General features: G+C 51.0%; 1 protein-coding gene across 1 annotated transcript in view; it reads left to right on the plus strand.

Annotated features, from left to right (window-relative positions):
* The first annotated feature begins 5,326 nt into the window (after window positions 1-5,326).
* LOC139034867 (DNA-directed RNA polymerase II subunit RPB11-a-like) overlaps window positions 5,327-26,713 on the plus strand; it is a 30,071-nt gene continuing 8,684 nt past the window's right edge. The window contains exons 1-3 of the mRNA XM_070467093.1: window positions 5,327-5,333; window positions 6,589-6,657; window positions 7,473-7,558. Coding sequence (XP_070323194.1) covers window positions 5,327-5,333; window positions 6,589-6,657; window positions 7,473-7,558 — 162 coding nt within the window. The remainder of the gene's footprint in view (window positions 5,334-6,588; window positions 6,658-7,472; window positions 7,559-26,713) is intronic.

Consider the following 26,713-nt stretch of genomic DNA (forward strand, 5'->3'; position numbering starts at 1 on the left):
TCCATGTGGCCTGGGACTGAGTGTGCATGCATGTGTGTGCATGCGTGTGCACATGTGTATCTGTACCGTGTGCCCATGTGCATTTTTGTACCACCTTCATGCACATACATGCATGTGTGCATGTTTGTGTGTGTGCGTGTGTACATACCTATGGATGTGTAGACGTGTGTACATGTGTCTCCTGGGTAGAAATGCGCTTGTTCCATGACAGTGACCAAGCCCTCCTTCAGAACGCTGTGCTCAGAGTGGCTGCAGCCTGAGTTTCCACAGGGGTCATTTATGGCCTGTGGGTCCCCTTGAAGCCCCTCCTGTGTTTCTGAATGTGCCTGTGTGCAGGAGGCCGTGTGCTCAGAACACACAGAGCCTGGTCAGCTGGGTAGGTAATGTGCACTGGTCACTGAACACAGTTCACCCTGTGAATCCAGGCAGACTACTGGATTCGTTCACTTACCCATTCATCAGTTCACCAGTGGTTTATTGAGCATTTGTTGCATTCTAGGCTGGCCTGGTTTAGGAAGGCAGGTCCTTGTCATTGGAACACACTCTACTGGGGATAGGAAGGAGGTGGAAGAGGAAGGGTGTAGATGGGGCATAAATGGAAAGATACAAGGAAACTGACACCTTAATCAGACCTAGGGTGGAGGGAGACACATGGCCTCCGGCATTCATTCCTGCAGCGGTCAGGACAGACTTCTTGTGGTGCATAACAAGCACGCCCCAAGCTCAGTGCCTTAGAGCCTTGTCTCTGAGGCTGGGGCCCAGGGCTTAGTTCTGGTTGTTGTTGTCTGGCCTCACAGTGTGGCATTATCATTTCATCTTCAGCGCCCCTTCCTGAGAAGGGGACTCTGCCCCTGGTCTGAGGTAGGTCGTGAGTGGAGAAGAGGGAAGCAGGGCTCATGGTCTCCTGCCTGAGTCTGGCACCATGGCAGCCAGCGAGGTTCAAGGGGAAGGGGGGCTGGCCCAACTCTCTTGCTGGAGGAGCTGCAGGATCATGCTGCAGAGAGCAGGCTGCAGGAAGGCCCGGGAGAGGTGCAGTTCTCCCGCCCTAGGGCTCTTTACACCTCTGTGCAGACGGCTGGCCCTGAACCTCTCTCTGCCTTGGGTTTTGCAGCTGAGCCCGGAGCCCAGACAGGGATGGCGCATCTCCCTGCCCCAGGGTCATGGTGACTCAGTTTTGAGTCTCTTGTCGGGACTTTCCAGGCTCTCCCGCCCCTCCCACTGGTCTGTGCTTGTTACAACACAGAAGTGGCCTGCATTTGGGAGGTGCTGGGTGGATTCTCCCTCTCGAGTCACCTGCGGGTGGTGGGTGTGGCTGGGTGGCCCTGCGGCCTGGTCCCAGCCTGTCTCTGCTCTGTCACTGTTGGCCGAGGGCCTGCAGGGATGCTCGCCACAGGGACCTGTCTGTGCTCGCGACACAGCCAGGTGAGGTCAGAGAGGACACAGATGACCACAGGAGCAGGCGTGGGGAGCACTGGTGCTGAAGGAATCTTCCTGAATCTTCCCGAGCTTGACCCCCACTCCCTGCGTGCGGCCTTGGGCTCTGGGATCTCAAGGCAGGTTTGCCAGGGATGGGGTGGTTCTTGGGCCAAGCCCACCGCATTCTGGGCCCTTCCTTGTCAGGACTGAGTGTGAACAGGGAGGAAGGGAGCCTTGGCATGCCTGGTCCCTGCTCTCCAGGTAGAGCCCTGCAGGGGTGGGGGCACAGGGCTGACAGGACAGCATCTGACATCCCCATCCCCGGACTGGCTCAGACGTCTGCCCTTACCCCGCTCTGGGAGACCCCCTGCGAGACGTCCAGCAGGACAGTGAAGAAGCTGCCCCTGGGTGCCTGGCAGTGGGGGCCTGGAGGGGCTAGGACTGCTGGTAGCAGGGACAGGATCCTCAGCTTCTGGAACTTGCTGGTCTCTTTGCTATTGAAATGGGTTGTGGGAAGGAGGCCATCCGTGTCGGGGTTGGAGGGAGCTTCTGTCTCATAGGCGCCCCCACCGTCACCCTTCACAGACTGCCCAGCCCAGCCTCTGTCAGGGCGGCGCAGAGCTGTCCCCTCCACATGTAACCAGCTGGACCCCCAGGGCCCCAGGGCTGAGGGGAGGGGCGTGGCTCTCCAGATGTCAGGACCCCTGCAGGCAAGGCTGAGTGGCGGGCTCTGCACCTGCGCTTGACCCCCACAAGGTGAAGGGCAGGGCCGCCGAAGCCTCCCTGTCCTCTTCTGATGAAAAGGGCTGGCAAAGAAAAGGAAAAGGAAACCAGGAGCCCGGGAAGCCCGCTGCGAGGGGGAGGTGGGAGCAGTCTGTGCCATCTTGGCAACACCAAGCTCAACCTGGTTTCCACGGAGGCTGAACAGCCCAGGAGGGATGCGGGTCCCGAGGTGCAGCCTTCAAAAGCTGAGCACGTGTCATTTAAGGGCACAGACTTGCTCCAAGTATGTAAATGAGGCCCGGAGATCTAACCCACAGCACCGTGATTATCGTCAACAGGACTGCATTATGAACTTTAAAGCTGCTGAGAGATTGGATCTCAGTTGTTCTCACCATACACAAAAAATAATAACTATGTGAGGAGACAGAGGTGTTAGCCAATACATCATGTTGCTACACTGAGACATATCAAATCAACACACTGTATACCTTAAACTTATACAATATTATATGATGATTATAAATTAATTTTAAATAAAGAAAACAGAGTGCACCTTGGAATGGGGATGGGACTGGGGTTGTCTGGAGGGGTCTCTGGATAAAGCATTTCCATGGGTTAGATGGAGAATGCCATTTGCCACTGGCAGGTGAAGAACCAGGAGAGCCTAAGGATGGGTTTCCTTGTAGAGAAGTCTAGAAGCCCCAGGACAGGGGGGCAGCACTGACAGGGGGGCTGCCTTGCAACCACTCATGTTTCCCCAGGTGCCCTGCCTGTCTCCTCCTCTTTGGATTCTAAGGCAATATTCTGGCTTCCTTCCACCCATCTGAGCAGGGCCAGTGGCAGGAACACGCACTTTGGGGCACACACACCTGGATTCCATTGTTTCTAGCTATGGGGCTTTGGCAGGTTATCAAAGCTCTCTATGTCTCAGTTTCCTTTTCTGTGAAGTGGCACTATCTCAGATAATTGTTTTAGATATTAAAAGGAGACATAAAACATTTAGCATACTTACTCAGCCTAGAGTCAGTCTTCAGTGAATCGAAACAGCATGAGCTTCACCATTATGACCTCCATCATCACCATTACCATCACCATCCTCATCACCTTTATTATCGCCTTCACCATCACCACCATCGTTATCACTATCACCATCATTACTATCACCATCACCATCATCACCATCATCATGATCACCATCATCATCACCACCATCATCACGATCACCATCATCATCACCTTCATTATCACCACCATTACCACCATCATCACCATCACCACTACCATCACCATCACTACCACCACCACCATCATTGCTGGGTCAGTTTGCCAGAATGCTTAGTACTCATCTGGAATTCTAGGCCAGGGTACAAAATACAGAGTGCAAGAGAGGGGGTAGACCAAAGACTGACCGTACAGAAAACTCTGACCACAGATTAATCTCAGGGTGGGGGCTGGAGTGGGTGGGGAGGAGGAAGGTAGGGTTAACATGTGAGTGGACTCTGAATTCCATCACTGAGCAGGGATCCATGGTGGGCCTTTTGAAAGTTAAGGTGCTGCATACAGCATGCTAGGTAGGCCCATCAGAATCAGGCTCCTTGAGATGAGTGAGTCAGGAGGGTTGGGGGACACTGGGCTGCCCAGAGGAGTAAGAGATGGGAAAGAAGACTAAGAATCCTTTGTTACAAGGCTCTCAGTTCAGTGAGTCATACTCAATGCACAGTAAACAGACTGTGTGTGTACCTGTGTGTGTATCTGTGTACGCAGTGTGTATAGAGGTATGTTCATATGTGAGTCTGTGTATGTGTGTATCTGTGTGTGGTGTGTGTCTTAGGGGCAGGGGTCAGGTTAAGCCACAGGGCAAGGAGGGAGGGGTTACGATGAGGGTGGGGCCATCGGGTGCAGGAGGCTGACTGAGGGGTGTGGCCAGGCTGGGGCCCTTGGGTCCTCTAGGAGCAAGGGTGGCTATTGGCAGCATCCTTGGGGAAGTCTGACCTGGAAACACAGGCATGGGCGGGCCGGGCGGGGCAAGCACCTGGGAGATGGAAGAGGCAGTTGGGTGACTGTTTCCATGGGGGCGGACCCTGCTCTGTGCTCTGCGCAGGTGCCCATCCGACCTCTGGCAGCTTCCCCTCCCCATAGCCCAAGCCACCTGCACGGCCTGAGGTTGCATTTGTGCATCGACTCAGCCAAGCCCTGAGGTTCCCCACACTGAGGTCAGGACTAGCTGTGTACCTTAGGAGGTGTGTGTGTGAGAATAGGATCATGTGCAACTTACGTCCACTGGTGTGTGAACACATTCATGAGCATGTGAGTGTGCCTTGATGTGCAAGTATGTATGAATGTGAGTGTGTACATGTGTGCTTGTGTCCATGAGCATGCGACCATGTGTGTGTGACTGTGTGTGTGTATGTGTGTGTATGCACATTCATGAGCTGGCTGCGCACTGGGAAGTGGACACCATTCCTGAACCCAGGCACTGGGTCTTTGCAGGGAAATCAACACATTTGTGAACCCTCAACATTAACCCAATGTTAGCTAAATATTGAGCTTTCTGGGGCCACCCAGGAAGGTTTTGGGGGCCAATCACGGTCTCTACCCTTCTAGGATGCAGCCAGGGGTCAACCTCACATCTCGGTGAAACAGCCGGTCCCCTCTGGGCTGGCCCCCATCTCTGCGGCAGCCTGGGGGAGTCAGTTTTGCCTCTGTGGGTCATTTCAACATGCAGATCTGCAGGCGGCGGGGACTCCTTCCAGGGTACCTTAGTGGAAGGTGGCTGCTGGGAGTTGGTGGCCCTGGCAGATGGAGCACAGGAGGGTGCTGGGGCCCTGTGGTAGGTGGGGCACTGCAGACAGGTTCTGTGCAGCTGGATTTGATGGCAGGGTGCCTGCCAGCTGAGTGGCACTCGTGAGGGTTAAATGTGGGGTGGTCCCTGAGCACGGGCTGTGGCTATCCCACCGGCCACTCTGGAGGTAGAACAGGACCCCAGGGCCCCCGGGGCATCTCAGCACACACCCAACCATGACTTCATGGCAAGTGATTGTCATCCAGGGATGTGGAGGGCAGAGGGTGTCCGTGGTACACTCATGCTCCTCAGAGGTCCTCATGGTCTAGCAGAGGTGACGGTGGAGACAACCCTGGCATGAGTGTCTCGTGCCTGGATGGCCTGGCTCCATGACCTGTGCCGACCATGACAGGTAGGGGCCCTTTAAGTGGATGTCTGAGCACCCCATGGAGGGACCTGGCTGACGGCTCAGGTCGTCTGCTGGAGCTGCACCTGCTCTAAGTTGTGATCAGGCTAAATTAGATGGAAAAACATGCAAATATAGTTGGAGCCTTTTGGCAAATTATAGTGCAGACGGGCGGGTGAGGCTCGCCGTGGAAGGGAAACGCTTTCCCCGTTTGCTAATTACACAGGCAGTCACATTAAGACAGCGGGCTCTCCGTGCGTGAGTTTTTAAACGGGAATTATTTCAGCTACATTTTCTAGTCCTCCAAGGTTGCCTAAAAAGGCCAAGGAAAGATGTTCCCCTGCTGGTTTTCACCGGCATTGGATGGGTAAAGTTAGGGAAGCTTTTTAATGCAGGAGGAAAGTCAGGAGGCTTTCCTCGGTCAGCCTTTGACCACAGGACCTAGAATCCCAGCACGTTTTCCTGGGTGGGTTATTCTGGCTACGCCTGCTGAAGCTGGAGCAGTCAGAGCCCTGAACCCATGGTCTTCCATAGGTGGGAAGCAACCGCTTGGCTCTGCTTGTGTGTGGTGCCGTGATGGCCAAGACGTCATTAAGACCCCAGTGGCATGCAGATGGTCTTTAGGTGTTAGCGGTCCTGGGAGGAAAACATGGGCTGGGGCCCTACCAGCAAAGAGGCTCAGTGGTAACAAGACACCAGGCCCTCGTGTGGAGCGGGCCCATGTGTGGTTGGCATCCAGCTCCTTGCCTGGGTATCACAACCTAGCATCAGGTCAAGCCAAAGGTATGTCTGGTGTGCCCAGTTCAGACAGTGGACATGGTGTTGTCCTTGAGGGCAGGGAGAGGAGCCACCTCATATAGCACTCACTCTCTGTGACCCCACCCTTCCCCTGGATGCCCCCCATACTCCATCCCATCGCTGACCCCTTTGTTTTTAGTGCATTTTCGTTCCTCCCCATCTGAATGAAGGACTTAGTTTTATGTCTTCCTGTGGTTTGACGCCCCTCTGCCCTCAAGGCCACTGCACACGCAGTGCTGCGGGGACGAGCCTGGCCTGGTGCATCCAGGGTGGCTTCCCAGGTGGTGAGGCGTCTGCTGCTCTCTCTGAATGGTGGAGAGCAGCAGGAAGTCGTCTGGGATGCCTGCCCCTCGCAGGAGACATAGGAGGGCTGGCCATCCCGTGGGCACGGTCCCTGTGAAGGCATCACTCTATCCTCCTATCCCAGAACTCAGCTAAGCCGTGTGGCTCACTCTTGTTTCAGGAGAAACTGACAAGCAGCCTTTCCCGGAGTCCCTGGGAGTGCCCGCCTGTGAATGGAGGGGCCGCCAGAGTAGGTACCCTTGGGAAGACAAGCCGTTGGGTAGTAAGGTCCCCGTGGCTGCCCTGCACCTGCGTGTGCCTGCCGCGGGCAGAGCTGTGGGGGTCGGCCCTGTTAACCATCTCACTCGTGGAAGGTTGGGCTGAATCCAGGAGATTTTTTTTTCTGGGACGAAATTTTGGGTGGGAAAAAAATTACATAAAAATCAGTGTAGCTATATATCAAGTATACACTGAACAGTCTCTATCATTTAAAAAAAAAACTTATTTGGCTGCACTGAGTCCTCGTTGCAGCTCACAGGGTCTTTAGTTGCAGCGTGTGGGATCTAGTTTCCCGACCAGGGATTGAACCCAGGCACCCTGCCAGATGGTGGGCAGATCAGAGCATCCAGCTGGTGCTGGGAAGACCATTTCGGGGTTACGTCCACCAGGTCAGAGAAACATGGCAATCACCTGAGGCTTTTCACCAGAAAGCCAGACATGGAGTAAAATCTTCTATGTTCAGAAATAAAATGATTATTAACTATATTGAGGCAGGATACTGGAGGGAGGGAGGTCTTGCTGGCATGGTGGGTTCACTGCCTGGCACAGAGAGAGACGGGGGCCCTCCTAGATGGGAGGATGGCGCACACAGGGGGAGAACCTATGCTGAGGTTCCCTCTGGACACCCACGCCTTCCTCTCTTGAGGCCCTGTTGTGTGTTAGAGATCCCTTCCAGCCTCTCCCATCCCTGGGGCATCTGAGGGAGGGGTCCTTGCCTTGGGCAGGACTGGTCATCAGCAGACCCCAGGGCGGCAGGAAGGGGTGTGCTGGGCCCCTCTGCCCTAGGAAGAGAGTGTCTCGAGGTGACTGACCTTGCTCCCTCCTCCCTCCACATCATCATTATGAACCTGCTGCAGCCGTCTGGCTACCAGGTGAGGACAAACGCCCCACACAGAAGCGGGCAGAGCTGGGACGCCTCGGAGGGGCAGAGCCTTCTTCCGCCCCCCATCCCCGTCCTGCGTGAGCCTGCTGGGTGGATTTTCTGTTCCTCGGAGCTGGACTCTCCCCACCTGGCTCGTGGTGTGAAAGTGAAGCAGCACTTTTGCCCATCATTCCATGGCAGTTATGACTCAGTGCCTGTGACGTTGGGCCTGACCTTGGGTTTGTGGAGGATCGATCGCCCACTGTGAAGTCCAGTTCTAGTGACAAAATAATGAAACTGGATCGGCCATGTGGCCCGTCACAGTTTGACACAGTTTGACCCTGTACTGAGCCCCGATGTTGCTGCAGCCGGGCTCAGGGTCTTTGGCACAGACGAGGCACAGGGAAGGGGGAGGGTCCTGGCATGCTCTGGTCCAGGTGCTGGCCAGGCCAGACCTCAAAGCTGCCACAGTCAGCGTCATTGTCACCATCTACACTCAAAGAAACATGCTCCCAGAACCCAAGGCCACCAGGCCAGGGTAGAGCTGGATTTCCACTTGGAGCCTCTGAGTCTGCAGCCAGGAGCCAGCGGATCACTAGGACCTGTCCTCTGGGGCCTGCATCACCAGTCAGCCATGGCCATAAGCAGGGGATCAGCTCTGCTTCTGGGAAGACCCGTGTACACACTCCTCTCCATGTGCTTCTTCTCCTGGGGCCCCCGTGACTCACCCAGCATGTTCCTTCCCATCCACATGCGCCCTCCTGCCTTATTTACTGGTTTAGACTTTGCACATCAGTTGTGGTAACATTTCCCACCCACCCTGGACCCCCGCCGGGCCGGGTGCTGGGGGCCTGTCACTGCGGGTCTTACACAGTGTACCCCTGGTGAGGGTAATGTGACATGGTGTCGGGCTCAGGGCTGACTTCTCAGCTCTGCCACGAGGTCGGCCCTGCAGCCCAGCTGGGCCTCTGCTCTTGCTGCTGCCTGGGGTCCTATGGGGTGCAGACCAGCAGTGTGGTCAGCTCAGAACCGATCCTCAGGGCGGTGCAGGCAGAACACAGGTCTCCAGGGGTGGACACAACTGGATGCCTCCCCTCCTGGTAACACAGGGTGACCTGGGACTCAGGAACACCTCGGGAGGGACAGGGCTCAGCCAAGGGCAGAGGGAGGGTAGGACTTGGGCTCGCTCTGTGCCCCTTTGAACCTCTGTTTCTTTATCTGTGACCTCTTCTCTGGGGTCAGTGTGCCTCTGAAAATGTGATCGAAGAACACTGACTAGTTTCCAGAAGTGTACAGGCGTATACTCACACACACACACACGAATGCATGCCTGCACACATGCATGAACGAACATGTGCACACACAAGCACACATAACATGCACACGCGCGTGCACGCACGCACACGCACACACACACACACACACACACACACGCACTCCAGGGGCCCATGGGCTCCAGGAAGCCTGTCATGGATTCCAGGTTGAAAACCTTTAGAGAGACCATATTTTGCAAGTAGTGGTCACATGCTGTGAAATTCATTTAGTGAGTCGCCACCAGCATTCAGCTTCTTTGGCATCAGTGGTTGGGGCATTACTATGATGCTGAATGGTTTGCCTTGGAAAGGAACAGAGATCATCCTGTCGTTTTTGAGAATGCATCCAAGTACTGCATTTCAGACTCTTTTGTTGACTGTGAGGGCTACTTCATTTCCTTTAAGAGATTCTTGTCCACAGTAGTAGTAGATATAATGGTCATCTGAATTAAATTTGCCCATTCTTGTCCGTTTTAGGCCACTGATTCCTAAAATGTTGATGTTCACTCTTGCCACCTCCTTTTGACCACTTCCAATTTACCTTGATTCATGGACCTAACATTCCAGGTTCCTATGCAGTATTGTTCTTTATAGCATCAAACTTTACTTTCACCAGCAGACACATCCGCAACTGAGCATTACTTGGACAGCAAGGAGATCAAACCAGTCAATCCTAAAGGAAATCAACCCTGTATATTTATTGGAAGGACTGATGCTGAAGCTGAAACTCCAATACTTTGGCCACCTGATTCATAGAGCCGACTCATTGGAAAAGACCCTGATGCTGGGAAAGATTGAGGGCAGGAGGAGAAGGGGTCAACAGAGGATGAGATGGCTGGATGGCATCACCAACTCAATGCACATTAGTTTGAGCAAACTCTGGGAAATAGTGAAGGACAGGGAAACCTGGTGTGCTATAGTTCACAGTGTCACAAAGAGTTGGACATGACTTGGTGACTGAACAATAACAGCACCAGCATTCTTTATAAAAGGAACAGGATAGGAAGCAGTGGAAATGGCGTTGTTTATTTATTTATTTGTCTGTGCCAGGTCTTGGGTGCAGCACAGAGGATCTAGTTCCCTGACCAGGGATTGAGCCCTGCATTGTGAGCTCCAAATCTTAGCCCCTGGACCACCAGGGAAGTCCTGGAAATTCCATTGCTTCATCACTCATTCATTTCAGGGCTGCACCCAAGTTCACAGGCTCTAACCATGCCTCTCTTTCCCTCCTCTTCCCCCTCCTTCCTGCAGAAACGTTAGCCAGGGGGCCCCTTCCAACCTCTCTGCTAATGACACTAATTAGCAAACCCACTTTCACCCAGTGGGCAGCTTGGCATCGGGAAACTTTCAACACCAGAACTTCCTCCTCGTCCTGCCAGGACTGGGAGAATTGAGCATCTCAAAGAGGGCAGGTGCCAACCTCCCTTGGCAAGCCACGGCATTTCTCCACTTTTGCCAAAACTGTAGCAAAATCCAGCTCAGTTTCTTGAGCTCTTCTGAAACTCAGAAAAGAAAAAATAAGGATTCCGTATTCCACTCCTGAACTTGCTGTACTGATTTTCTTCTGTTATATTTGTTTCTGTACTAAACCCACAGAGCTTTAGTTATTCTACTTCAATAGGAGTATTAGTAGATTTAGTTGTTCTACATCAATAAATAATGTTCTTCCCCAGCACTGGTTGTTTCCAAATGACAGGGTGCTCGGGGCTGGTGCACTGGGACGACCCTGAGGGATGGGATGGGGAGGGAGGTGGGAGGGGGGTTCAGGATGGGGAACACATGAACACCCATGGCGGATTCATGTCAATGTATGGCAAAACCCACTACAGTATTGTAAGTAATTCGCCTCCAATTAAAATAAATAAATTAATTTAAATTTTTTAAAATTATATTTTTATTGTGAAATAGTACATACCAAGAAGTGTGTACAATACATGTGTGCCTTTTAAAGACTGTGTGGCCTCTTCTCAGATTAAGAAACAGAACATTCACCAGAAACTGAGAAGCTGCCTGCATGCCCTCTGTGGTCACATCTGATCATCCTTCCATCCGTCCATCCATCCATCCATCCATCCATCCTTCCATCCGTCCATCCATCCATCCTTCCATCTGTCCATCCATCCATCCATCCGTCCATCCATCCATCCATCCATCCTTCCATCCATCCATCCATCCTTCCATCTGTCCATCTATCCATCCGTCCATGCATCCATCCATCCGTCCAGCACATCTCTGAGCCCTTGCCATGTGCCAGGTATTGTTCTGTGTGTCTGGGATCCACAGTGAACAGAACGTGAAAGCCCTGTCCCACAGCCAGATGCAGCCCTGCAGGTAAAAAGCCTTGTGCTGGTCTTTGCTGTGGCTTTGCTGCCCTTCCGTGTCTGTGTGATTGATCACATCCCTGAACCACATACGGTGCAGGTTTGTGGGTTTGGGTCTCTCAGGTCAATGAGCCTGTGTACCTGTTCTGATGGTCCTGCCCTCTCATTGGCCTCACCTGTGAGAGGCGGCCTGTCATGTTTGTGGGTGTTGCTCACTGGCTTTCACACCCGTGACCATAAGTAACCCATCCCTTTCTCCATCCCGCCGTGGATGGACAGTGGGTGGTTTCTGATCTGTGGCTGTGGCAGAAAACACTGCCGTGAGCCTGACTCTCCGTGTCCCTGGGTCTCAGGAACGGCATTGCTCTGACTCAGGACACACCAGCTCAGCCTCGCAGGTAAGAGCATCTCAGATGCAGTCCATCCACGGTCACCAGGGAGGTCTCTGACTGTGGTGAGGTCAAGTGTTTTCACAGGCTGGTATCCTGTTCCATTGGCTCTTTTTGAAATCTCTCCCTGTGTCTCCCAGGTTCTGGCCTTTCCTTCTGACTTCTGAGCTTTGTTTATATTGATTGTTCTCAAGGGAGGCAGTTCTGTCCCCCAGGGGGACATTTGGTTCCTGCTGGTGGGGGTCCCTGTCCCATTCCCCTAGGGTGCTCAGGTTGCAGCTCCTCTCCTGAATATCTCAGAGTGGCTGCTGGGTGAGTGGCTGGCTCCAGTGAGCCCTTCCCCGGGGGGTGTCCTAGCCTAAGATTGACCTTGGGTCACCCTGAGGCAGGGTTCCTCCTCATAATGTCTTCCTTGGGCTGGGTTCTTACCCTCGATGGTGGAGGGAGAGGCCAGGCTCATTGCCATGTAGAGATGTCCCTCTCCTGCTCGGACCTGCGCAGCCTACACAGGCCACCTGTCTTGTCCCTCAGGGCAGCGAGGACCTGCCCATGTGTCACTGCTTGCATACCAGGGTCCTTACCAGGGGGTCTGCCCACCGCAGTCCTCTATGCCCACCATCAGAGGAGGGCTGGGCTGCCCACCGCAGTCTGCTATGCCCACCATCAGAGGAGGGCTGGGCTGCCCACCATGGTCTGCCGTGCCCACCATCAGAGGAGGGCTGGTCTGCCCACCATCGTCTGCCGTGCCCACCATCAGAGGAGGGCTGGGCTGCCCACCATCGTCTGCCGTGCCCACCATCAGAGGAGGGCTGGCACCTGTGGCTGGGGATTATGTTGCCAGTGTCAGCTCTGGAGGGGTCTGTGAACACAAAATGCAGCCACACAGGTAGGACATGTAAACCACGACCTCCAACCCTGTTATTGCCCAGGACCCCATGGAGGGGAGTGGTTCATGAGACTTTGATTCAGAGATGCCAAGGGGTGGGGAAAGGCACATTCCAGCTGCTGTCAATCAAACCGCACTTGGAATGAGATGCGGGAGTTCAGTAGTCTGAGATGTCTTGTCACAGACCTGCTGGTAAACGGGAGAAGTTTTCTCTGAAATGTGGATTTTTCTCATGTCATTTTGCTTGACTGACAAAGTTCATGAGGCATGGGGGAGGGGCTATGGCAGGACCACGGATGTCAAGTCCATGGAGAGTCCTGGTGGGGGAGGGGCAGCAGAAAGGCGTGGGATTGGCAGGTGCAGGGAGGAGGCGGTCAGCACGGGGGACCCTGTGTGCTGGGAGGGCTTCTGGGCCCCCAGGAGGAAGATGGGTGGGTACTGATCGGGGGTGGGGCAGGAGAGGGCTTCTGGTGCCAGGGGAGGTGACTCAGCTCTGTTTTAGGGACCCTCTGCGACCCCCGTTTCCTGGGCCGAGCTCCCTGGGTGTGGAGCGAACTGTGCTTTTGAGAAAACGCAACAGTGCCTCAGTGTTTTCTTTCACACCTTTGAATCATTAACTGTAAATTTGCTCCCAACAGCAATTAGTTCCATGCTAATATAAGAAGTGCTAATTTCTGCACTGTATAAAATGCCACCCAATGCCGTTTTGTGCACATGAGTAAAGACAGACGGCAGGGCTGAGCGCTCAACCTTTGTGGATAGAGTGACTGCAGCATCCTGCTGGTCTTCCGGGGTCTGTCTCCACCAGTCATTGCCCACGGGAAGAGGGCACCGGGCCTAGGGGAGCCCTGGAATCTGTCCACCCAACCGGTGGGTCTGGGAGCCCAGGCTGTGTATTCAATATGCCCCCAGGGGCTTCTGGGAACAGTGGCTTTAGTGAATGGTGTAGGGGGCTGCAGGATCCCGAGAGGAGCCATCACCAGCTGGGACCCTCCCTCTAACCCCCTCCCCGCTGTCTCAGTCACCTGGGCTTCCTTAACCAGATATCACAGCTGGGCTGCTTGGACAGCAGATGTTGGCTGCTCACAGCAGGGTGGAGGTCAGAGGTTAAGGTGCCCATTGCCTGGGTGTCTGGCGGGGGCCGCTCCAGCCTGCTGCGTTCTCCTGAGGCTGAGGCCAAGCTGGTCTCTGCCTCCTTGTGGGGGCCCAGCTGGATCCCATTAGAGCCCTGTCCACATTTTACCAGCCTCTTGCATGCCCTGCCTTCACACACAGTAGGCTTGGAGAGCAGGGCCTCCAGAAGTGACTTTCAGGGCACACAAATCAGCCAACAGCACTTGTCTTGCCTTGGGGGTCTCCCAGGACTTCATTTCTTTCTCATCTGGCTGCTTTAGAGTCTTATCTTGGGATGCAGTGCTGGGCTCTCTGAGGGATAGCACCTCCCAGGCTCCTTGTGTTTTGCTCAATTTCTTGGATTTGTATAGGTATCCTAACAGAAGCAGACGATATTAAGAAGAGGTGGCAAGAATACACAGAACTATACAAAAAAGATCTTCATGACCCAGATAACCACAATGGTGTGATCACTCACCGAGAGCCAGATATCCTGGAGTGCAAAGTCAAGTGGGCCTTAGGAAGCATCACTACGAACAAAGCTAGTGGAGGTGATGGAATTCCAGTTGAGCTATTTCAAATCCTAAAAGATGATGCTGTGAAAGTGCCACACTCAATACGCCAGCAAATTTGAAAAACTCAGCAGTGGCCACAGGACTGGAAAAGGTCAGATTTCATTCCAATCCCAAAGGAAGGCAATGCCAAAGAATGTTCAAAGTACCGCACAATTCCACTCATCTCACATACTAGCAAAGTAATCTCAAAATTCCCCAAGCCAGGTTTCAAAGTACTTGAACCAGATGTTCAAGCTGGATTTAGAAATGGCAGCGGAACCAGAGATCAAATTGTCAACATCCGCTGAATCATCAAAAAAGAAAGAGTTCCAGAAAACATCTACTTCTGCTTTATTGACTATGCCAAAGCCTTTGACTGTGTGGATCACAACAAACTGTGGAAAATTCTTCAAGAGATGGGAATACCAGACCACCTGACCTGCCTCCTGAGAATCTGTGTGCAGGTCAAGCAGCAACAGTTAGAACTGGACATGGAACAACAGACTGGTTCCAAACTGGGAAAGGAGTGTGACAAGGCTGACTATTGTCACCCTGCTTATTTAACTTATATGCAGAGTACATCATGTGAAGTGTCAGGCTGGATGAAGCACAAGCTGGAATCAAGTTTGCCAGGAGAAATATCAGTAACCTCAGATATGCAGATGATACTACCCTTATGGCAAAAAGCTGGACTGATGCTGAAGCTGAAACTTCAATACTTTGGCAACCTGACAAAGAACTGACTCATTGGAAGGGGCCCTGATGCTGGGAAAGATTGAAAGCAGGAGAAGGGGATGACAGAGGATGAGATGGTTGGATGGCATCACCAACTCAATGGACATGAGTTTGAGTAAGCTCTGGGAGTTGGTGATGAACAGGGAAGTCTGTTGTGCTGCAGTCCATGGGGTTGCAAAGAGTTGGACACGACTGGGCAACTGAACTGAACTGAATTGTGTAAGCGTCAGTCTCTCTGGGAGCAATGATTCAGCCCTGAAGGGCCTCTGAAAGCACAGGAGTACTGTGTGGGTGGCAGGGATTCAGGTGTGAGGTCAAGACCCTGCCCCACTGGGAGGCTGTGGTCACAGGGATACAAGTTTCAGTTCAGCGAGCCCAATCTCATGGCACCTTCATTTATTCAGTTCAGTTCAGTTCAGTCACTCAGTCTTGTCCAACTCTTTGCAATCCCATGGACTGCAGCACAACAGGCTTCCCTGTCCATCACCAACTCCCAGAGTTTACTCAAACTCATGTCCATTGAGTCGGTGATGCCATCCAACCATCTCATCCCCTGTCGTCCCCTTCTCCTGCTGCCTTCAATATTTCCCAGCATCAGGGTCTTTTCCAATGTGTCAGTTCTTCCCATCAGGTGGCCAAAGAATTGGAGTTTCATCTTCAGCATCAGTCCTTCCAATGAATATACAGGACTGATTTCCTTTAGGATTGACTGGTTGGATCTCCTTGCAGTCCAAAGGACTCTCAAGAGTCTTCTCCAGCACCACAGTTCAAAAACATCAATTCTTTGATGCTCAGCTTTCTTTATGGTCCAACTCTCACATCCATACAGAACTACTGGAAAAACCATAGCTTTGACTAGACAGATCTTTGCTGGCAAAGTGATGTCTCTGCTTTTTAACATGCTGTCTAGGTTGGTCATAGCTTTTCATCCAATTCATGGCTGGAGTCACCATCTGCAGTGATTTTTGAGCACCCCAAAATAAAGTCTGTCACTGTTTCCATTGTTTCCCCATCTATTTGTCATGAAGTGATGGGACCAGATGCCATGATCTCAGTTTTCTGAATGTTAAATTTTAAGCTAACTTTTCCACTCTCCTCTTTTACTTTTATCAAGAGGCTCTTTAGTTCTTCTTCACTTTCTGCCATAAGGATGGTGTCATCTGCATATCTGCAGTTATTGATATTTTTCGTGGCAATCTTGATTCCGCCTTGTACTTCATCCAGCCAGGCATTTCACATGATGTACTCTGCATTTAAGTTAAATAAGCAGGGTGACAATAGTCAGCCTTGACATACTCCTTTCCCAATTTGGAGCCAGTCTGCTGTTCCATGTCCAGTTCTAACAGTTGCTTCCCGACCTGCATAGAGATTTCTCAAGAGGCAGGTCAGGTGGTCTGGTATTCCCATCTCTGGAAGAATTTTCTACAGTTTGTGGTGATCCACGCAGTGAAAGGCTTTGGCATAGTCAATAAAACAAAAGTAGATATTTTTCTGGAACTCTCTTGTTTTTTTGATGATCCAGCGGATGTTGGCAATCTGATCTCTGGTTCCTCTGCCTTTTCTAAATCCAGCTTGAACATCTGGAAGTTCACAGTTTCCCGCTCCAGGGCCATGCAGCCACCACTCCAGCAGCAAACTTCCAGATGTTCAAACACGGCCCACTGGAGAAGGGAGTATTCTTGCCTTGAGAACCCCATGAACACTATGAAAAGGCAAAAAGATAGGACATTGAAAGAATAACTCCCTAGGTCGGTAGGTGCCCAGTATGCTACTGGAGATCGGTGGAGAAATAACTCCAGAAAGAATGAAGAGACGGAGTCAAAGCAAAAAGAACACCCAGTTGTGGATGTGATTGGTGATAGAAGTAAAGTTCGATGCTGTAAAGAGGAATATTGCATAGGAACCTGGAATGTTAGGTCCATGAATCAAGGCAAATTGAAAGTGGTCAAACGGGAGATGGCAAGAGTGAACATCAACATTTCAGAAATCAGTGAACTAAAATGGACTGGAATGAGTGAATTTAATTCAGATGGCCATTATATCTACTACTGTGGGCAAGAATCCCTTAGAAGAAATGGAGTAACCCTCATAGTCAACGAAAGAGTCTGAAATGCAGTACTTGGATGTAATCTCAAAAACGGCGGAATGATCTCGGTTCATTTCCAAGGCAAACCATTCAATATCACAGTGATTCAAGTCTATGCCCTGCTGGGGCAGCAGCTGCGCAGTGCACTGGATTGGCGACTGTGAGGAGATGCCCAACATGCAAGGGCAGAAAAACCCCAGCAAAGACGGTAGGCGCTGGAGCAGTCTTGGGTCAGGATTTATTAGCTTATATGAAAAAATACAGCACAAGCCAGTACACCACGTCTGTGAATCAGCTCTCTGGCTACCGGTTTGAGACTCCTGCCAGCATCTTCCTGGCTCTCTGCTTTGCCAAAGTGGCCAACAATTAATTCGGATTTTGCTAGTCCGCTGTACTAGATTTTAGCATCCCTGCACATGATGCTGACCATTTTGTTATGTGCTCAGTATCCTTTGATGCAAATTAGCTTCAGCAATGGGGGCTTATTTTAAGGATAACAGAAGAAAGTGTGGCAGAGCCTCCGGGAATCCAGGGTAGAAGCCTTGACTGTTTATGTCTCTCCATGAGGCAGAGCTCTGCCTTGCAGCGAGGGTCTGTCCTCAGCAAGGCTGACACCGCTGACACCACCTCCATGGTTTTGCACTCTCCCTGGACACCTCCCACTCAAATGTTAGTTCATACTTTCCTCACTTACTTGTAACTTCAGCAAGTACCAGCATGTCCTATCTCTGTTCCTGCAAGCCCCAAATTTAACTCAAGGCTCATCTCTTTAGTGTCTTTCGAGTTTCAGCTGTCACTACTAAATATTCTATGTGCTTGATATTTATTAGTTTATAATTTTTAGGTAAAGGATTTTTCTCCAGTAGGACAGTCCACAGGCCACTGGCAAGCATGTAGACAACTGTGCTGGTCAGGGGTCCACTCTAGCCCAGGCGACTGGAGGAGAAAGGCCAGGGTCAAGAGTGCTGATGCAGTGGCCTGCATGGCAGCGCTTGGGGGCAGAGCATCCTTCAGTAGGCCATGGCTCTAGGCAAATGTCTAACAGGGTAATCTTAACAGTTCATCCAGCTTGTCAGCACGTTGGTTTTATGAAGATCTACTGGCTCAGGAAAAAACTCTTCCATCATAGTAGAATGCTCCAGTAGAAGGCACTGGAGCAGATGTTGGTGACATTCTACTCAGAAGTCATGTTTATCCAGGAGTTCTATCAGTTGGAAATCCCAATGCATCCCACTTCAACTAGAGTAATGTGTTTGCAAATTCTGCATCTTGCTTTTGTATTTTTGACAGTGTAGTAACTAAATTCATTGAAGTGACCAAGATCACAGGTTGCTAGAATTAGAAGGAACTTTACCCTAATTCCTCGTTTGTTCTGCTCTAATGCCCCTTGGCCTCCAATCCTGAGTGACCTCACCCTGACGGGGCCTCTCTACCCGGGCTCAGGGACTCTTGAACAGTCAGCCCTCCTGGATCTGGCATCAGCAGGTGGTTAGTAGGGATCTGGTGCTTGCATTTTAATAATCTACTTGAACCTTCTCATGTTCCATTTCGAAGGGGTCCCGAGGAAGTGAAGTGGTTTTAAAACACAGAAAGTGGTTTTTGAAATTTCTGCAGCCAGCCACTGGCATAACTGGTAGGAAATTTGTGCTGCCTCTTCTTTTTGCCAAAGGAGCTAGAAAGTTGGACAAAATATTTATAACAACTGGATTTGGAGAAAGTAAGTTACTCCCAAGAAGATATCTATAGGTAGTCATTTTTTGAGGCTTGTTGATTAAGGGAAGGACTTTGGATTGGGCCCTGTGGTGGGGTGTGGGGTGCTATGATTGGCCTCAATCCACAGATGTCCCTTCCTGTGTATTCTCTGATAGCCAGGGTACTCTGAATTAGGAGTAGGAGGACAGAAAGGCAGGCACTGACTAGGATAAAGGCGAAAGCAGACAGACACAGGTGGTTCAGGACTGCAATCCCCTTGAGAAAGGGAACAGACACCTAGTTCACTCCATACTGCTGTCTTTCCTGGGGGGCAGAGGGCTGCAGGTGGGGAGGAGGGTGGGAGCCGCGTGTGGCCATCTGCATATGGGATGGTGGAAGTGAGAGCTGGGGAGAAGGAAGGTCTGAGAGAAGAAGGTCAGTGTCTGCATCAGGTCCGCTGAGCTTTGACTCAAACTGAGTCTGCGCACGTGTTGGGAAAGTTCCATGACGTGAGTTGGCAGCTGAACAGTTCTCCGAACTCGGGCCAGGCGGAGAGATGTGTGAACTCCACCAGTGAGACAGCTCAGGGAACACTTGGGGCAATGGATAAAGTACATCAGGGTCGTGTAGGGATAAATCGGCCAGGAGAAAAGTCTACTTAGATCCACCCCGAGGACTTAAACCTCAAAAGAAGCGATGTCATCTAAATCAAGAACATCTCACCTGATACAAATGCTATCCATTTTATGCTGTATTTACAGGAAATATTGTTCCAATAGGTCTTTAAAAAATTTCCAGTACAGTAGTTTGATGTACAGGAAGAAGCAGAAGCATATGGTGACATTTAGGGGGAAAAAAAATCAATGCTGAAGCTGCTGGTCCTCAGATCACCTGTGGAACCAGGTTCCTGTGATGTAATCTGCCTTGAGTAATAAAATGAGAAGATGTTGTAACATTAATTTCTTCAGTTCCAAACATGTACAGCCATTAGATAGTAAGCTGGACTTTTCCCTGGGAGGACCCTTTTTAATATACATTTTATTATTTTTACATACCTTGAATCTTTGAGGTCTGATCTTTGTATAACGTTCTTAACTGGATCAATGTTGCTGCTGTCTGCTTCCTCTTTTATCTCGGTCAGTGTCTGCCTTTCTGTCCTCCTACCAATTACTCCAGGCTCCCCTGGTGGCTCAGTTGGTAAAGAATCTGCCTGCAGTGTGGGAGACCTGGGTTCGATACCTGGGTTGGGAAGATCCCTTGAAGAAGGGAACAGCTACCCACTCCAGTATTCTGGCTTGGAAAATTCCATGGAATATATAGTTCATGGGGTTGCAAAGAGTTGGACACAACTGAGCAACTTTCACTTTTACCAAAAACACCAGGCCATGGTGCTGGTCAGAATACCCTGGCTATCAGAGTATCCACAGGAAGGGATGTCTGGTCAGAGTCTGATCAATCAGAGCACCCCATCCCCCATCACAGGGACTGATCCAGAGATGAGGCCTGGAGTCCATTCCTTAATCAGTACGCCTCAAAAAATCACCACCTAGATGTATCTTCTCTGGAGTAATTTACTTTCTCCAGCTTTCTTTCTTTCTTTTTTTTTTTTTTTTACTGTGCTGGATCTTTGATGATGTTCTAGGGCTTTCTTTAGCTGTGGCCAGTGAGGACAACTCTCTAGTTGCGGTGGGCAGGCTTCTCATTGCAGTGGTGTCTCTTGTTGTGGAGCATGAGCTCTAGGGTGCTTAGGTTTAACTAGCTGCAGCACTCAGGTTTAGTTGCCCCTCAGCTTGTAGAATCTTCTGGGACTGGGGATTGAACAGAGTCTGCCAAGAGAACATACTGGTCGTAGCAAACACCCTCTTCCAACAACAGCAGAGACGACTCTACACATGGATATCACCAGATGGTCAACACCAAAATCAGATTGATTATATTCCTTGCGGCCAAAGTTGGAGAAGTTCTATACAGTCAGCAAAAACAAGACCAGGAGCTGACTGTGGCTCAGATCATGAGCTCCTTATTGCCAAATTCAGACTTAAATTGAAGAAAATAGGGAAAACCATTAGACCATTCATGTATGACCTTAATCAAATACCTTATGAATTTACAGTGGAAGTCAGAAATAGATTTAAGGGATTAGATCTGATTGAGTGCCTGAAGAACTATGAATGGAGTTTCATAACATTGTACAAGAGGCAGGGATCAAAACCATCCCTAAGAAAAAGAAATGCAAAAAGGCAAAATGGTTGTCTGAGGGGGCCTTACAAATAGCTGAGAAGGGTGGGATGATTTGAGAAAATAGCATTGAAACATGTATATTAACATATGTGAAACAGATTGCCAGTCCAGGTTTGATGCATTGAGGCAGAATGCTCAGGGCTGGTGCACTGGGATGACCCTGAGAGATGGGATGGGGAAAGGAGGTGGGAGGGAGGATCAGGATGAGGAACACATGTACACCCATGGCTGATTCATGTGAATGTATGGCAAAACCACCACAATATTGTAAAGTAATTAGACTCCAATTTAGAAAAAGAAAGAAGGAAAAACAGGAAAAAAAAAAACCCCAACAAATAGAAGAGAAAAAAGAAGAGAAGTGAAAGGCAAAGGAGAAAAGGAAAGATATATCCATCTGGATATAGAGTTCCAAAGAATAGCAAGGAGAGATGAGAAAGCCTTTCTCAGTGATCAATGCAAAGAAATAGAGGAAATTAATAGAATGGGAAAGACTAGAGATCTCTTCAAGAAAATTAGAGATACCAAGGGAATATTTCATGCAAAGATGGGCACCATAAGGGACAGAAATGGTATGGACCTAACAGAAGCAGAAGAGGTTAAGAAGAGGTGTCAAGAATACACAGAAGAACTGTACAAAAAAGATCTTCATAACCCAGATAACCACAATGGTGTGATCACTCACTTAGAGCCAGACATCCTGGAGTGCAAAGTCAGGTGGGCCTTAGGAGACATCACTACAAACAAAGCTAGTGGAGGTGATGGAATTCCAACTGAGCTATTTCAAATTCTGAAAGATGATGGTGTGAAAGTGCCGCACTCAATATACCAGCAATTTTGGAAAACTCAGCAGTGGCCACAGGACTGGGAAATGTCAGTGTTCATTCCAATTCCAAAGAAGGGCAATGCCAAAGAATGATCAAATTACCACACAATTCCACTTATCTCACACACTAGCAGAACAATGCTGAAAATTCTCCAAGCCAGGCTTCAACAGTACATGAACCAAGATCTTCCAGATGTCCAAACTGGATTTAGAAAAAGCAGAGGAACTGGAGATTAAATTGCCAACATCCGTTGAATTATCGAAAAAGAAAGACAGTTCCAGAAAAACACCTATTTCTGCTTTACTGACTATGCCAAAGCCTTTGACTGTGTGGATCACAGCAAACCATGGAAAATTCTTCAAGAGATGGGAATACCAGACCACCTGACCTGCCTCTTGAGAAACCTGTATGCAGGTCAAGCAGCAACAGTTAGAACTGGACGTGGAACAACAGACTGGTTCCAAATTGGGAAAGGAGTACATCAAGGCTGTATATTGTCACCCTGCTTATTTAAGTTATATGCAGAGTACATCATGAGAAATCTTGGCCTGGATAAAGCACAAGCTGGAATCAAGACTGCCAGGAGAAATACCAGTAACCTCAGATATGCAGATGACACCACCCTTATGGCAGAAAGTGAGGAAGAACTAATGAGCCTCTTGATGAAAGTGAAAGAGAGTGAAAAAGTTTGCTTAAAGCTCAACGTTCAGAAAACTGAGATCATGGCATCCAATTCCATCACTTCATGGCAAATAGATGGGGAAACAGTGGAAACAGTGGCTGACTTTATTTCTGGGGTCTTGAAAATCACTGCAGATGGTGACTCCAGCCATGAAATTAAAAGACGCTTGCTCCTTGGATGAAAAGCTATGACCAACCTAGACAGCATGTTAAAAAGCAGAGACATCACTTTGCCAGCAAAGATCTGTCTAGTCAAAGCTATGGTTTTTCCAGTAGTTATGTATGGATGTGAGAGTTGGACCATAAAGAAAGCTGAGCATCAAAGAATTGATGCTTTTGAGCTGTGGTGTTGGAGAAGACTCGAGAGTCCCTTGGACTGCAAGGAGATCCAACCAGTCAATCCTAAAGGAAATCAGTCCTGTATATTCATTGGAAGGACTGATGCTGAAGATGAAGCTCCAGTCCTTTGGCCACCTGATGGGAAGAACTGACTCACTGGAAAAGACCCTGATGCTGGGAAAGATTGAAGGCAGAAGAAGGGGATGACAGAGGATGAGATGGTTGGATGGCATCACTGACTTGATGGCTGTGAGTTTGAGCAAGCTCTGGGAGTTGGTGATGGACAGGGAAGCCTGTTGTGCTGCAGTCCATGGGATCAAAGAGCTGGACCTGACTGAGCAACTGAGCTGAGATGAACTGGCATCCGATCTTGGCATAACTCTGGCCCTGCAGCATAGTGTCTCCCTGTCTGGCACCTCGACCTGTCCCCTCTGGTGCCCAGGCTTTCTCAGCGGGCACCTCGGCCTGTCCCCTCTGGTGCCCAGGCTTTCTCAGCGGGCACCTCGGCCTGTCCCCTCTGGTGCCCAGGCTTTCTCAGCGGGCACCTTGGCCTGTCCCCTCTGGTGCCCAGGCTTTCTCAGCTCTTCCACTGGGCTTTCTCCTCCTTGGCATTCTCCAAGTGACACTTGGTCGCCCACCTTGGTGGCCTGGCTTGTGCCTGGGTGTTCCTGGGGCCGGTCTTACTCCTGATCAGGGGGCAGAGGTGGCCCTGTTGTGTGGTCATGGGGAGACTAGGTGTGTCTTCTCCTGGCCCGGCACGTGGAGAAGCTGGGTGGTGGTTACTGAATCTCTGGGAGGAGGATTTGCCTCTCGCCACCCCCTTCCCCGCACCTCTGCAATGTAGCTGGTCACTCCCCCCTCCACAAAGCTAATCTGCCTCTGGGGTGGGGGGGGGTTGGGCCCTGGATCAGAAGCTTAACATCCCCCACTCCCCTCTGCTCCTGCCACCCAGCCAAGTGGAAAACACAGCCCCTCTTGAAGACAGGAAAGAGACCAGAAAAACCAAATGTACCCACCACCTGGATGGGGAGGCAAGGTGGAGTGCTCAGCAGAGTCTTAAGAAAAAAATGAGTGGACATCCTGGAAGAAAGTCAGAGCTAGAGCCGCCTCCAGCTACTTCCCAATCCGTGCAAACATCCCGCACTGCACCCACCTCAACATTCCCCCAAAGAGCGTTCCCTCCTCAGACCCTTGTCCACAGGTGTTCTGTCTGGGATGATGCCTTCCCTGCTGGACACTGCATTCAGCAGGAGATTGAGTCACTATTCACTCAGCACACTCCACCCTGAATGACCAGAAAATCAAGATTCACTGGGAAACCAGAATCTTACCCTGCCGGGGGATGTCGACCACGCCCAGGAGAACTTCCGGGGGCAGGGCTTCCCTCAGTTGCCTGGTGGCTCAGATGATAAAGAATCAACAAAGGGTTGTCCCTGGACACTTCCCTGGATGACTAGAATCAGGGCTTCAGGCTACTTTGGTTGACTTTGGAGGGTTCTGGAATTTTGTCCCTGTTGTCACCATCTCATCATTCCCCTGCAGACACGGCCATAAATCTGCTCAGTGACAAGCCTGTGGGCTCAGCTCAGGGGCAACGAGGAGGTGCTGGAGGGTCTGACTTGTCAGTCATTCTCAGGGAGAAATACTGGGATGTCCTGCTGGGTGCTCACTGGGGTCAGTCCCCTGCAGGGCGGGTTCCGGCATGTCTTCTCCAAGCAGAGCCCTCTGGGACCCCCAACTGCAGTTCTGGCCTCCTGCCTCCACCCAAGGCTCAGACTTGCTTTTGGAGCACCCAAGTGCTCCCATGACCCCTGCACACCATCCCTGGGGGCACCCCTTCCAGGGCTGCTCATTTTATCAGGGCCTTGCTCTCCTCGCTGCTCAGTGTCAGAACCCTACAGCAGCTCGGGCGTGTCCAAGGCCATCCTGGCCTTCGGAAGTCACAGCTGCCCACCTAGGAAGCCCCGGAGCCCTATGACCTGTGATGAAGAGGCGTTCGGCCCTTCCCCGCAGCTCCATAGGCAGGTTCCCCACTGCCAGGCCTGCCTGCTCTTTGCAGATGATTCCATTTGCCGCAGCAAGGGTCCTGCATTAGGAGGGCAGTGGGTGGGGGGCGGGAGCTGTGAGCCTGACTCCCGTGGCCACGTGGAGAAAGCAGCTCAGAGGGGAGGCATCTTTCAGCCATTCCGTTTACTTGGCTGCAATTTTCTGAATCAATGCTTCAACTCACGAGTGAGAGAAAATCATACGTTCCTGCCACACACTAGGTGGAGGTCGGCTGCAGTCCTTTCAGAGATGGCCACTGATTTCTCCGCATCTGTTGCCCATGAGGTACTGAGGGTGCATCCAGAACTTGCCCTGGTTCCCCAGGCAGCCGTTACCTGTCTCCAGGGGTCGCAGTGGCGAAGGGCTCGGGCGTGCAGGTGCCCAGAGCTGCCCATAAAGGCAGGGCCGCGTCTTTTGTGTTGTTTTGTTTTGCTTTTGTATATGTGATCCAAAGCTTAACACATGGTAGGTGCTTGATAAATGCTTGCTCTGTGTTCATTTGATTTATTGTCTTCTATATTCCAGAATAAAATGTCAATATACCACACATTAAGAAATCTGGGGCACTCTGCATAGGAAGGGTGTCCTAAGGCATGGGCCCTGCTCCCTGAGGGGCCTCATAGGAGACCGTGGGGCTGGTGTGTGTGTGTGTGTGTGTGTGTGTGTGTGTGTGTGTGAGCGCTCTGTTGTGCCGACTCTTTGCCACCGCATGGACTGTAGCCCACCAGGCTCCTTGGTCCATGGGATTCTCCAGGCAAGAATACTGGAGTGGGTAGCTATTCCCTTCTGCAGGGTATCTTTCCCTGCACAGGGATCGAACCCACATGTCTTGTGTCTCCTGTATTGGCATGCAGATTCTTTTCCATTGAGCTGCCTGGGAAGTCCCAAACCCCAAGATCCAAGTGGAAATGCCAGGGATTGAACCCGGGGCCTTACCCATGTGAAGCATGCGCTCTACCACAGAGATACATCCCCTGGAGCTGGGGGTCTTGGGGAAAGCCCAAGTGTCCACTCCAGCTTCTGGGGTCAGTCAGAACGTCAAGGTGCTTTGCTTCTCGAGGACTTTAGTCATCTTTGTGGTGTGACACCATCTCACAGAGATGGAAGCTGACTGACGTCAGTGATTACCTCTGAAACTAGAGGAAAAGTGTTAACCACCTCATGGTAAATACAGTTCAATGGGGGGGGGGGGGGGTGTCAGTGAGCAAAAGCAAGCAGTTATTAGGTGGTGGCATGGGAAACAGCTTTCTCTGGGCGAGTGTGGCCAAGATTTCTAGTGGATCCAGTACCCATCTTCCCTTCCCTTCCCTTCTGGGTACTCAGCCACCAGAAAACAATTCTACCTCCCACCGTCTCTGGAAGCCAGGGGAGCCACGTGGGCTGTGAATAGAGGAGACAGGCCATTTCCAGAACGTACCAGTCAACACAGAGGCTGTGCCTACTCATGTGACCCAGTGACTAAACAACCACCACCCTCTCCTTCAGACCCTTCCAGGAGCCTCGAGACGAAATGAGAAGGAAGGAGCTGGGGTAGCCACGTTGGGCTGTGAGGTGGAGACTGTATCGTGAGGCGGGCAGAGCAGCAGGTGGTGGGAGGAGTCTGCGTCCACGTGCACGTGGGTGTGGAGGGGAAATCTCTGCCTCGCTTCTGCTGCTGGGTTTGGGGCTCTTCGCTACAGCAGCCCAAGTTGTACCTTCATTCCTAGTGCATCCAGAACTCCTTGTCTGAGTCCCCGTCTTGCCACGTGATCCCCGACCTCCCCCTGAAGGCAAATGTTAGTTTGAAAATTCTCTCTTGACTTTATTTTCGAAATTTATTAGACTCTTGGTGAGAAATCACATATAAGTTTCCTAACACTCCCCTCTCAAGAAAACCCTCCCTGGTCACCAGTCTCCTCTCTCCCTTCCTCTCTACTTTCTCTGTTTCTTGGCTTCTCTTTCTGAA

Source organism: Odocoileus virginianus, chromosome 4, assembly GCF_023699985.2.
Source record: "Odocoileus virginianus isolate 20LAN1187 ecotype Illinois chromosome 4, Ovbor_1.2, whole genome shotgun sequence".
Lineage (NCBI taxonomy): Eukaryota > Metazoa > Chordata > Mammalia > Artiodactyla > Cervidae > Odocoileus > Odocoileus virginianus.